Source organism: Pristis pectinata, chromosome 22 (assembly GCF_009764475.1).
Source record: "Pristis pectinata isolate sPriPec2 chromosome 22, sPriPec2.1.pri, whole genome shotgun sequence".
In the NCBI taxonomy this organism is placed as follows: domain Eukaryota; kingdom Metazoa; phylum Chordata; class Chondrichthyes; order Rhinopristiformes; family Pristidae; genus Pristis; species Pristis pectinata.
Window position 1 is genome coordinate 5626908 of NC_067426.1, and position 13213 is coordinate 5640120.

The 13213-nt window shown below is 45.3% G+C and overlaps 1 protein-coding gene across 1 annotated transcript in view; it reads right to left on the bottom strand.

The window, feature by feature from the left end:
- The window catches only part of si:dkey-34d22.1 (discoidin, CUB and LCCL domain-containing protein 1), a 126622-nt gene that overhangs the window by 15233 nt on the left and 98176 nt on the right, over window positions 1-13213 (bottom strand). Inside the window, exons 9-11 of the mRNA XM_052036401.1 lie at window positions 10956-11080; window positions 9325-9487; window positions 3877-3975 (exon numbers count right to left, since the gene is read on the bottom strand). Coding sequence (XP_051892361.1) covers window positions 3877-3975; window positions 9325-9487; window positions 10956-11080 — 387 coding nt within the window. The remainder of the gene's footprint in view (window positions 1-3876; window positions 3976-9324; window positions 9488-10955; window positions 11081-13213) is intronic.

Sequence of the window (13213 nt, forward strand, 5' to 3'; positions counted from 1 at the left end):
TCTAACATATAGAACCCTTAGGGACTCAAAATCCTCAATCATTCCCTCTGGCCTTAACCTCTCCAAAATGAATAACTCCTAGTCTATCTTCTTAAATATGGACTTTATTCCTTGGAATGTCCGAGATTGAGGGCTGACCTTATAGATGTGTATAAAATCATGAGGGGTATAGACAGGGTGAACACACACAATCCTTTTCCCAGGGAAGGGGAACCAAAAACTAGTGGGCATAGGTCGAAGGAGAGAAGGGAAAGATTTCAAAGGGACCTGAGGGGCAACTTCTTCACACAGAGGGTGGTGCGTATCTGGAATGAGCTGCCAGAGTAAGTGGTTGACGCAGGTACTATGACAGCATTTAGAAGATATTTGGATAAGTACGTTGAGAGGAAAGGTTTGGAGGAATATAGGCCAAACATGGGCAAATGGGACTAACTTGGTGGGCACCATGGTCAGCATAGACGAGCTGGGCTGAAGGGCCTGTTTCCGTGCTGAAGGGCCTGTTTCCGTGCTGTATGACTCAATGACTCTATGAAGATCTAAAGTGAGATATCATTGTTGTTGTGTTCCTTTGCACTCTCTGGAACCTCTCTATATAACTGTTACCAGATGCTGGGTCCTAATTAGGGCATAATTAAGCATGAGGTTTGTTAGTTAAGTGTAATTATTTGAATTTGTTGACCTTGCAATATTCTCTGGGACTTCCATCTTCCTGCATTTTTCCTCAATTTTTAGTAACCTGTCAGTGTTGGTTCCTTCTCTATTCTGTATGATTGATATCTATGCATGGCACACACATGGAGGATCAGAAGGATCTTGGGGTCTGAGTCCATAGGACGCTCAAAGCGTTTGCGCAGGTTGACACTGTGGTTAAGAAGGCATATGGTGTATTGTCCTTCATCAATCAGGGAATCGAATTTAGGAGCCGAGAGGTCTTGTTGCAGCTATATAGGTCCCTGGTCAGACCCCACTTGGAGTACTGTGCTCAGTTCTGGTCACCTCACTACAGGAAGGATGTAGAAGCCATAGAAAGGGTGCAGAGGAGATTTACTAGGATGCTGCCTGGAATGTGGAGCATGCCTTATGAAAGTAGGTTGAGGGAACTCGGCCTTTTCTCCTTGGAGCGACGGAGGATGAGGGGGGACCTGATAGAGGTATACAAGATGATGAGAGGTATTGATCGGGTAGATAGTCAGAGGCTTTTCCCCAGGGCTGAAATGGTGGCGACAAGAGGACATAGGTTTAAGGTGCTGGGGAGTAGGTATAGGGGAGATGTCAGGGGTAAGTTTTTTACTCAGAGAGTGGTGAGTGCGTGGAATGGGCTGCCGGCAACTGTGGTGGAGGCGGATACGATAGGGTCTTTTAAGAGATTGTTAGATAGGTACATGGAGCTGAGAAAAATAGAGGGCTATGGGTAAGCCTAGTAATTTCTAGGGTAGGGACATGTTTGGCACAGCTTTGTGGGCTGAAGGGCCTGAATTGTGCTGTAGTTTTTCTATGTTTCTATGTACCTTAAGGCCTTGGTGTATAACACAGGACGTCTGTGCATGAATTGACACCTACGTTTATGTTTTTTTCTAAAAGCCCGAAAAGTCTTGTATTTCCGTCAGAACTTTACCATCTCTTTCAGAACATCCCAACATACTTTGCATCTGATGAAGCAATTTTTGAAGTGTAGTCATTGCTGTAATACAGGAAATATGTCCCACAGACAGCAATTTGACAATGACCAAATAATGCGTCATTGACCAAGGATGAATATTGGCCAGGTAGCCAGGATGCTATGGAGAACACCACTGCTTCTCTTCAAAACAGTGGCATCTTTTATATCCACACGAGAGGGGGCTGTGAGGGGGAGGGTGGAAATCAGACCTTTAATCTACTGGTCTCCAACCCGCATAACAAAAATGTGCACATATTTTTGGTTTAATTGGTGATTTCACTACTTCCTCAAAATCATTACAGAATTAATGACCCGGCAGAGTCACTGAAAACAAGTTTGACCCCCTCCCACTGATTGCTTGCTGCAGAGTCTGTCACGTTCTGAAGTTTCTACACCAAGTTACTGAGATATCCTTGAAGACCAAGTTCTCATTTAGAGTGTTCTCTACAAACAGAGACACAATCAGTTCACCTAAATCCAGAGAGGTTAAGTTAAGTGCAGGTTGGCTTTATCAATGTTTAGGACCCTTGGGTTGTGCAGGACTTTTGGAATTTATTCCATATTTTCTTCACGAGTTCAGAGGAGGTAATTTCAGTTTTTGCTGGCTCACAGAGCAATCTCATTCCTGCACTAATTTCCCCTGTAACCCATTTCCCCTATATTCTACAACTCACCGGCATGCTATGGATAATTTACAGAGGCCAATTAACTTACCAACTCACACACTTTTGTATGTGGGAGAAAATTGGAACACCCAGAGGAAACCTGTCTGGTCAAGGAAAAGGTGTGCAAACTCCACACAGACAGCAGCAGAGGCCAGGATTGAACCTGGGTCTCAGGAGCTTTGAGGCAGCAGCAACCCAGGTTCGATCCTGATCCCTGAAGCTGTCTACTGATGTACCCCACCATCCCATCTGACTAATACTTTGAATTAGAACCCACCTGAGAAAGAGAGGTGTGGATCTCTCTCGTACCTTTCACCTCCCACTGCATTTTATAGTCAACAAAGTACTTTGGATGTGTATCCAAGGTCTTAATGTGACCTGCACTGGTAAAGATCCCACTGCGTATCCAGGAAGAACAAGTGTCAAGTAAGGACTTGGGGTTCTCTAGAGATGTGTGCAGACTATGCTGCTAGTTAATCAGCCTGTCAATGGTAACAGATTACCAAGCCCATCTGAGAGTATCGACCTGGTTCTCTGACTGTGTGTCATCTTAAAGCCACTGATTCCCAGAGAGATCCTGCTAAGCTCTCAACTAGTTGGCCAGTTGTTACCTGATAAATTTGACACAGAACCATTGATTTTTAAATATCAAAAGAACCATGAGTTCTACGGTAAGTGCAAGAAAGCAGCACTGAGGTAAAAGATCAGCCACCATTGTACTGAATGGTGGCACAGACACAAGGGGGCGGATAGACTCCTGTTTCCTGTGACTACTTTTGTTGCCTACGTATACCATTGATATGGGTGACCACACTATCCCCTTCCAACCACCTTCCAGTTGGGTGGTTGCTTGGTTGGTTCCTTTGTTATGTCGTAAGTTGCAACTGGAGGATCCCTTGCAATGATTTCTCCATCCCCCCTCCTGCACCCTTCCCTCTAGTCTCTCCTAAAGATAAGCTCCTGGCCACCTCTTGCACCTCCTCCACATGTTGTTGCTGAGCACCCGTGCATTTCCACGCACGCTGACGGCGCAATCCTTGCTCTACTCTCTACAAACTGTGTCGTAACTTGCACTGAGCCCTGTTCACTCACTACCCTGAGCTCACTGACTGACACTCACTTCCCTCTCAAATTCCACAATGTTAAAGTCCTCATCCTCACTTTTAAACACCTCCACAATTTCCTCTCTTCCCATCTCTGTAATCGCATCAACCCTATACTCTGAGCTCTCTGTGCCCACCCCCAATTCTGGCTTCTTCACCAGCCCTGAACTGAGTCCCTTCACCAACGGCAGTTGTGCCCTCATCTGTCAAGACCCTAAACTCTGGAATTCTCTCCCTAACCTTTCCACCTCAAAATCAACCTCAATGGTCAAACTATCCACATGCCTCCTTTAAAGTGCATTTGCTTTGTTAACGGCAATGTGGAAGTATAAGCTGCAGCTGTTCAGGAGCTGACATGGTAAACTGTGCATTTCCAGAATTTTTTCTGTTTCAGTTTCTGATATTAATAACATATAATTATTTCTGGCTTTTGCAACCCACACATTACCTGGCAGAGGCTCCTCTACAACTACCGGATCTGGCGGAGTGCTGCTTTCTGTGGGAACATAGGTTGGCTTTGGCAAAGGCCTTGGACTTCGCGGAACAGCTAGAAAGAAGCAGACACAGTCTGAGCATCAAACACTATTTGCAAATTAGCATTATAATGTCGCAGCATTCCCAAGGAAGCCATGTTGTATCAGAAGACAATTTCAAGACTTTGTTCAGTAGTTACTAAACCTCTTTTTTGGAATTAGCCTTCTCAATCTAACATTGTAGTAGGACAAACTTATGCCACTTCTTGTAATAATAATTTTTCTAACTTTCCTTTGAGATAAGACTTTATGAAAAACAAATCATAAAATCCTTTTCAACTTGTGCCTTCCTCCTGCCTCTACTTTTTGCTGGTTATTTTCAGCCCTGTGATTAGTCATGCAGCCTTTTCCCAAGCCTCTACAAAAACCTCAGCTCTTAATCTAGCCTCTAAGTAGCACTGTTGGCACTGATTTGCCCCTCCTACTGACAAAGTCCCATGCTGAAGTCATGTAGAGGAGACGAGCTAGATCCATGACCTTCCCTTTCAGATTAGGAACACTTACAAAACTCTTTGGCATTGAACTTCTTGTTTGTGAGTTCTGACAAACCTGAAACTTTAGCTCTGTTTCTCTTTCCACAAATGCCGAGTGTTTCCAACATTCCGTGTCCAAATTTCAGATTTCCAGAATCTGTAGTCTTTAAAAAAATTTTCATTTACATTTTAAGTTCCTCCAGGTTATGTACTATTTCAGAAGTTTGGTTAAAACCTAATTTTAAATCTCAGAGGATCTATCTTGGGACCAACACATTGATGCAATCACGAAGAAGGCATGCCAGCGGCTCTACTTTGTTAGGAGTTTGAGGAGATTTGGTGTGTCACCAAAGACTCTTGCAAGTTTCTACAGATGTTCGGTGGAGAGCATTCTGACTGGTTGCATCACTGCCTGGTATGGAGGCTCCAATGTGCAAGATTGAAAGAGGCAGCAGAGGGTTGTAGACTCAGCCAGCTCCATCACGGGCACAACCCTCCCTGCCATTAAGGACATCTTCTAGAGGTGGTGCCTCAAGAAGATGGCATCCATCATTAAGGACCGTCACCAGCTGGGACATGCTCTCTTCACGTTACTACCATCGGGGAGGAGGTACAGGAGCCTGAAGACCACACTCAATGATTCAGGAACAGCTTCTTCCCCTCCACCATCAGATTTCTGAATGGTCCATGAACCCATGAACACTACCTCGTTATTCCTCTTTTGCACTATTTGTTTATTTTTGTAACTTATAGCAATTTTTATGTCTTGCACTGTACTGCTGCTGCCAAACAACACATTTCACAACATAGATCAATGATAATAAACCTGATTCTGAATTGTTCAGTTAATGCTTCAACTGACTTATTTTAAGGGAAGGATGTGGTTTGGGAACAAAACACATTCCATATCATTTATTCATTTATTATTCATCCACAGGGTGCGGTTGTCATTGGCAGGGACAGTATTTATTGCTCATCCTTAATTGCCCTTTAGGAAGATGATGGTGTGCCACCTTTTTGAACCGCTGAAGCCTGTGTGGTGAAGATGCTCCCTCAGTGCTGTTGCGGAGGGAACTGCATGATTTGGACTCAGTGATAGAAGGGGGCCAGTGATCGATTTGCCGAGATGGGCTTTCGTTGTGCTTGCTGCACTTGTGGGTAGAGAGGAGGGAGTGCCTGTTATGGAGGCTCCAAAAAAGTGGCGCGAGGGAGGGAGTGGTGAAGAATTTCACACCTTTAGTAAAGCATTTAAACACTTGCTGATGTGGACTAAAGATCCTTCTGCAAAATGTTTCAGCCTTTACTTCAGGAAGTCATCACCCTTGTGTTAATACCACCCTACCCCCATCCATTTTTCTGTATCAATCATCAGTATTATCCAGATAATGCCAAGGGTGAGCAGCTTCATTCCTTCCACCGGGAACAGTATTCAGGAAGAACATGCTCATTTCACATCAGTCGCTAGGAGATGGATGGTTTCATAACCATCCATCTGAACCAGAGTTACATCGAGCTTTCCCAAGTTGGCAGCCAGGGACCATAAGATATATGAGCAGTATTAGGCCATTCGGCCCATCGAGACTGCTCTGCCATTCAACCATGACTGTTTTTTTTACAACCCCATTCTCGTGTCTTCTCCCTGTAACCATTACCCCTCTCACCAATCAAGAACCTAGCAATCTTAAGTACACTCAAAGACGTGGCCTCCACAGCCCTCTGTAGCAACAAATTCCACAGATTCATCACCCTCTGGCTGAAGAAATTCCTCCTCATCTCAGTTTTGAAGGGACATCCCTTTACTCTGAGGCTGTGCCCTCGGATTCTTGACTCTCCTACTTACTGAAACACCCTTTCTACATCTACTCTATCCAGGCCTTTCAGTATCCAGTGGGTTTCAATGAGATCCCCCCATCATCCTTCTGAACTCCATCGAGTACAGGCCCAGAGACATCAAACGCTCCTCATATGTTAAGCCTTTCATTCCCGGGATCATTCTTGTGAACCTCCTCTGGACCCTCTCCAGGGCCAGCACATCCTCCCTTAGATATGGGGCCCAAAATTGCTTACTATATTCCAAATGTGGTCTGACTAATGACTTATAAAGCCTCAGCAGTACATCCCTGCTTTTATGTTCTAGTCCTCGCAAAATGAATGCTAACATTGGATTTGCCTTCTTTACTACCAACTCAACCTGCACGTTAACCTTAAGGGAATCCTGAACTAGGACTCCCAAGTCCCTTTGCACATCCGATTTCTGAATTCTCTATCACACCACACAGACCCAGGGTTCATTCATAACTTCATCTAAACTTAAATAAAGTTTCCTTAAGAGGAAAGGAGACCTTCTTTTGTGATGAGTCCGTCCCCACAGGAAGGAAGTGGGATGGATTCTCAGAGACAATAACATCATCCCTGAAGCCACACCCTGTCCGTAACTGTTCATCAGTGGGTCAGTTGAGAACTTAAAGCCTTGCAGGATATCTGTTATATTATCTCACATTTGTATTTTGGAAACTAAAGACGTAATTCTCCCCCATGAACTAATGAGATGATTCTGAATTCGGGTTTCAATTGCTCAATGTGTTAGTGCAGTCTTTCCTCTGTACAGCTTTGGACCCTCCAGACCGCAACCACCCAGCTTCATGGACCCCACCCTCCCAACTTCTGACTGATTCTCCCAGCTCACTCAAAGGCTCACCTCTTGTCTGGTTCCCTCTGACTCCCTCCTTGCCACGTGATGCTAATTCCACACACCAGGCTCACCAGCGCCTCTAGCCTTTGAATGAGCTGGGAGAATCAGTCAGAAGTTCAATGACTCCTTTAGTTACCAACAAGTGTATTTTTTTTCAGAACTAGATCTTTCACCCATTAGGAATCTGGAAAACATTCAGGAAAGTAAATCCAAAACCGCTGCCTTTGATTTGCAGGATATGTATGAAATTCTTAGTCTGAAAGCTTTTAAACTGTTTATTGGCATGGGAACAAAAATAAGCAAATACATTCTTTCCAAGAATAATCAGCTTCTTCAGGTATGTCTAATTTCATTTGCTTCACTTCTTTATGGGATCTACATTACTACTGCACCCCTGCACTTTATTGTTGACCAAACTAGGCAGCTGTAGCATGGTTATATAGGATTGCAAAACAGGATTAAATCAACTGAAATCCAACCAGTTTATGTCCTTTGGAAGAGGGAATTATGGAGGTTTACAGCACAGAGCCAGGCCATTCAGTTGATTGAGTCCATGCACACATTAGATTAATCCCACTTCCCCGCTCCTGAATAGCAGCCCTGCAGGTTATGTCTGAAAGTGCTCACCCAGGAGCGTTTTTCAAGGTGGCGAGTCTTTCTGCCTTGAGTCTATTGGTGGAAGAAATGAATACAACAGCAGGTAGGTTCTGCGAGAATGTATAAAAAAACTGGTTAGGGCACAGTTAGTGTACTGTATACATTTCTGGTCAGCACAGAACATGTGTGCAGTTCTGGTCCCTAGAGGAAGGATGGATTAAGCCGGAAAGGGGGCATAAAAGATTCAGAAGGACGTTACCGGGACTGGAGGGCTTGAGTTATAAGGCGAGACTGGATTGGCTGGAGCTGTTTTCCCTGGAACGTAGGAGACTGAAGGGTGACCTTATAGAGATGTACAATATCATGAGGGGCATAGACAAGGTGAATGCACTACTATCTTTTGCACCTTTCTGTTGTTTTGCACTAATCATTGTATTTATTATTACCATGTATACTGTTCACTCATGAACTTCGTGTGAGCAAGGAATTTCAGTGTGCTCTGATGTATAAGACAATAAACTAACCTGATCTGAATGGTCAGTCTTTTCCCCAGGTAGGGGAGTCTAAAACTAGAGGGCATAGATTTAAGGTGAGAGGGGAAAAATTTAAAGGGGACATGAGGGGCAACTTTTTCCACACAGAAGGTGGTGGGTATATGGAACGAGCTGCCAGAGGTAGTGCTTGAGTGGGTATTATTACAATGTTTAAAAGACAGTTGGACAGATACATGGATAGGAAAGGTTTAGAGGGATATGGGCCAAACGCGGGCAAATGGGACTAGCTCAGGTAGGCAACTCAATGAGTATGGACGAGTTGGGTGGAAGGTCCTGTTTCCGTGCTGTATATGACTCTCTGAGGAAGTACTAGAGAAGATGCAGCCTTACAGGGACGCTGCCAAGGTTAGAGATGTACATTTATAAGGACAGGCTGTCTCAGCTGAGGTAGGTTTTTGTTTGGAGACCGAAGGGGAGAAATCAGCTGTGTAAAATAATGGGAAGGCGAGAGAAGGTGAATAATGACTTATGAAATTTCCTTAAACAAAGAGCACAATAACCAGGGAGCACAGAGTTGCGTCAATTGGTAGAAGAGAGAAAAGTTGAATGAAAATTATTCCACTCACTGAGCGGTGGGATCTGGAACTCACGGAAAGGGTAGTGGAGACAGAAACTCCTGCTACCTTTAAGCGGCACCTGGACGAGCAGTTGAAGAGCTGAAGCTTGCAGGACTCCGTTCCAAGAACAGGGAAGAGGCATTAACTTAACATTTGTTCTTGGCTGGCACAGACCCAATGACTGAATATCCTCATGGTGTAAACGTCCATGATTTCCTCTTCTGAAGGAAATAAAGGAACCGGTTGGGTTTTTCAACATTCTGGAGAGTTTTATCCTACTTTTCTTTCCTCTATCCCACCCCAAGACCCTTTGCCATTGCTGGCTCATAAACTGAAAGATTTAATTGAGACAGTGAGATTCGAACTTATGACTCATGTGTTACAGGCACAGGAGCAAAGCCTCTCCCCCTGCCAAACCCGGCTATCTGGAATAATAATCACCGGCATTCCCAGCCCTAAGCCCACAGAGTAGAAAAGGTTGAAACTTTACCAGCTTTGCGGCTCTTCTGCGACACTTTGCAGCCAATCACCTCTGCTTTCAGAGCTATTCTTTGGTGCCATCGCTGTGGAGTGATCCGAACATACCGTGCCACAAATGATGGGATAAAATTATTGCGGACGAGTTGATAGTTGTTCGCGTTTCCTTCAAAGATCTTGATATGAACAAAAGGAAAATAATAACAGGGAAGCAAGTTAGGTGTCCTAGCATTGGAAAGAGTATAAATATTTTTAATAGGTATTGAGACAGACACTTGAATAGGCAAGGCACAGAAGGATACGGTCCTACTGCAGTCAATGGGATTAGTGCAGAAGGGCAAAAAGGCTGGCATGGGCATGATGGGCCGAAGGGCCTATTTCTGTGCTGTACATCCCTATGAACATTCAGTTCCACGTCTCAGCACTCTATATTGACTCTCACCTGAGAGCAAAGGAACAGTCACCCTGTCCAGCCTAGGTTCCGCTGTTCAATGAACTGGCTGACTCATGCCCCCACTGCACATGCACACCCTTCCCCATTATCCCCACCTCTGACGAATAAAACTTCACCCGTCTCAGATTTGAAATTACCTGTTGAGCTACCAGAGGAAATGTTACATTTCTAGCAAACTTTATACACAGAATTCTTTTGTTAAAAGACATCTGTACAGCTACATGGATAGGAGAGGTTTAGAGGGATAAGGGCCAAATGCAGGCAAATGGGACTAGCTCAGGTAGACACATTGGTTGGCATGGATGAGTTGGGCCGAAGGGGCTGTTTCTGTGCTGGATAACTCTATGACTCTATGTTATTTCACACTGAATGGCTAGGCTCTAATGTTTGGACAATGGCCCCAATCTAGTTCTGAATTCTTTAACCTACAAGAATAGTGCAGGCACGGTAGTGTAGCGGTTAACGTGACGCTATTACAGCGCCGGTGACTCGGGTTCAATTCCGGCCGCTGTCTGTAAGGAGTTTGTACGTTCTCCCCGTGTCTGCGTGGGTTTCCTCCCACATTCCAAAGACGTACAGGTTAGGAAGTTGTGGGCATGCTATGTTGTCGCCGGAAGTGTGGCGACACTTGCGGGCTGCTCCCAGAGCACACTATGCAAAAGATGCATTTCACTGTGTGTTTTGATGTACATGTGACTAATAAAGAAATCTTATCTTATAAAGGAGCCCTAACCTCCCAAGTTACAGTGACACAATGCTGGTTCCCACAGCCTCACAATGCAGGCATCGTTCTGCACAACAAGGCACAGTGGTGCATCTGGTGGGGCTGCTGCCTCACAGTTCCAGTGACCCAGGTTGGATCCTGATCTTCGCTACTATCTGTGCGGAGTTTTCACGCTCTCCCTGTGACTGTGTGGGATTCCCCCAGGTGCTCCAGTTTCCTCGAAAATGTGTTTGTCGGCTAGTGAAGTGGCTGTTGTAAATTGCCCCTATTGTGTAGGTGGGGGGTAGAATTTAGGTGGGAGCATGGGAATGCGGGGAGAATAAATGGCATAAGATAGAATTAGTGTAAAATTTGGTAGTTGATGGTTGGCATAGACTCAGTGGGCCGAAGGGCCTGTTTTGATGCTGTATCTCTCTATGACTGTATCCATCTTAAATTACTACATTTTAAATTAAGCAAGATGCACCTGGTCTTCCCTGCTGTTCTTTCTCTTGTAGAATCTCCAGGATTTTCCATCCTTACTGTGGGAGATCTTGTATGTCTTCACATAAAAGTTATATCCATTGTGGGTGCTGCCTTTGGTCACAATTCCTGAAAGTAGAGATGTAAAGAACTGCTCAGTCACATGGATGACACAACAGGTGGAGAGAGCAAATCCATTGAAGAGGGTTTCACTGTAGAATGAGTTGGTGCGGGGTAGCAATATGCATTGAGCCAATGTGGAAATAGATTGTGTCAACTGGGGTCTAGGTCGAAAATGGCACTGAGGCCAGAAGGGTTGGCAGAAGGTATGGGTGAGGAAAGAATGAAGCTGGGTGGGTTCTGGGGTGGAATCCATGAGGAGGGAGAGCAGCTTTTGGGAAGTGGGATGAGGACAAATTCAGAGACACAGGAGACTGCGGACGCTGGAGGTACTCAGTTGGTCAGGCAGCATCTGTGGAGGGAAGTGGACAGTTGACACTTTGAGTCAAGACCCATCCCCTCCATGGACTCTGTCTACACTTCCCACTGCCTCGGTAAAGCAGCCAACGTAATCAAAGACCCCACCCACCCACCCCGGACATTCGCTCTTCTCCCCCCTCCCATCAGGCAGAAGATACAAAAGCCTGAAAGCACGTACCACCAGGCTCAAGGACAGCTTCTATCCTGTGTTATAAGACTATTGAATGGTCCCCTTGTATGATAAGATGGGCTCTTGACCTCACAATCTACCTCATCATGACCTTGCATCTTATTGTCTGCCTGCGCTACACATTCTCTGTAGCTGTTACACTTTATTTTGCACCTTGTACTACCTCAATGCACTGTGTAATGAATTGATCTGCATGAACGCTATGCAAGACAAGTTTTTCACTGTACCTCAGCACAAGTGACAATAATAATTTACCAATTTGGACTGAGAGATAGAAGGGAGATAGTCAGTATAAAAAGGTGGAGGGGAGGGATGGAGCAAGAGCCGGCAGGTGATAGGGTGATCCAGGTGGGGAGGGGTGAGAGGCAGGTGGAGGAGGGGAGAGTGGGGACAGTGACGGAAGCTGGGAGGTGGAAGCGACAATGGGCTGAAGATAATGGAATCTGATATGAGAGGAGGGCAGATTCATCCTTGGCTGTAAGCATTAAATGTACAATGCATAGTCTCGTCTCGGCAGCCTGCTTTGCCTCTGAAATTTGAAGGGCATAGATAGGGTCCATGGTCACAGTCTTTTTCGCAGAGTAGTGGAGTCATGGTAGCATAGCGGTAAGTGTAACATTTTACAGCGCCAGCGACCGGGGTTCAATTCCGGCCACTGTCTGTCAGGAGTTTGTATATTCTCCCCGTGTCCGCGTGGGTTTCCTCTGGGTGCTCCGGTTTCCTCCCACATTTCAAAAAAACGTGTGGGTTAGGAAAGTTGTGGGCATGCTACGTTGGCGCCAGAAGTGTGGCGACACTTGTGGGCTGACCCCAGAACACTCTACGCAAAAAGATGCATTTCACTGTGTGTTTCGACGTACATGTGACCAATAAAGATACCTTATCAAACTGAAGTCTAAAACTAGGTTTAAGGTGAGAGGGGAAAGGGGATCTGAGGGTGGTGGGTATGTGGAACGAGCTGCCAGAGGAGGTGGCAGAAGCAAGAATAACTAATAGACATTTGGACAGGTACATGAATAAGAAAGGTGTGGAAGGATGTGGGCTGAACACAGGCAAACGGGAGTAGGTTAGATGGGCATCTTGGTCAGCATGGATGAGTTGGGCCAAAGGGCCAAGCTTTTGCTTCACATGTCAGTGAGTTCCACATTCTCACCACCCTGTTGATTTCTCCAGAAGTCCACACCAGGTTTACTTGTGACCATATAACACGCGTTTCCCAGAAGCTGAATTACGTACATCCAGCCCGTCACAGAAAACTTCCTCAACTCCGACACTGTCAGTGGATCAAGTCAGCTCAGAACCCCAAGAGGAAGTTCAAGGCAGTCACTTTGTTGAAACTACTGTCAGCTGCAGCCACCTGGCAACACTCCAGTAAGTCTGGCTATCTTTTTGACCTTAGCCTGCATAATGCTGCAACATCTCACAGTAAACATTTATGAAAGCTTTGTCCCAGACAGCAGAATGCTGGGAAAGGGGAAACTGTGCAACAGCTGATCAGTTCTTTGCATCTGATGTAATGTGGAGACATCTGAGCGTCTGTCTTACTGCCCAGAAACTGCTGTGGCAGGAAGCATGAACCCTTGGCTAGGTCC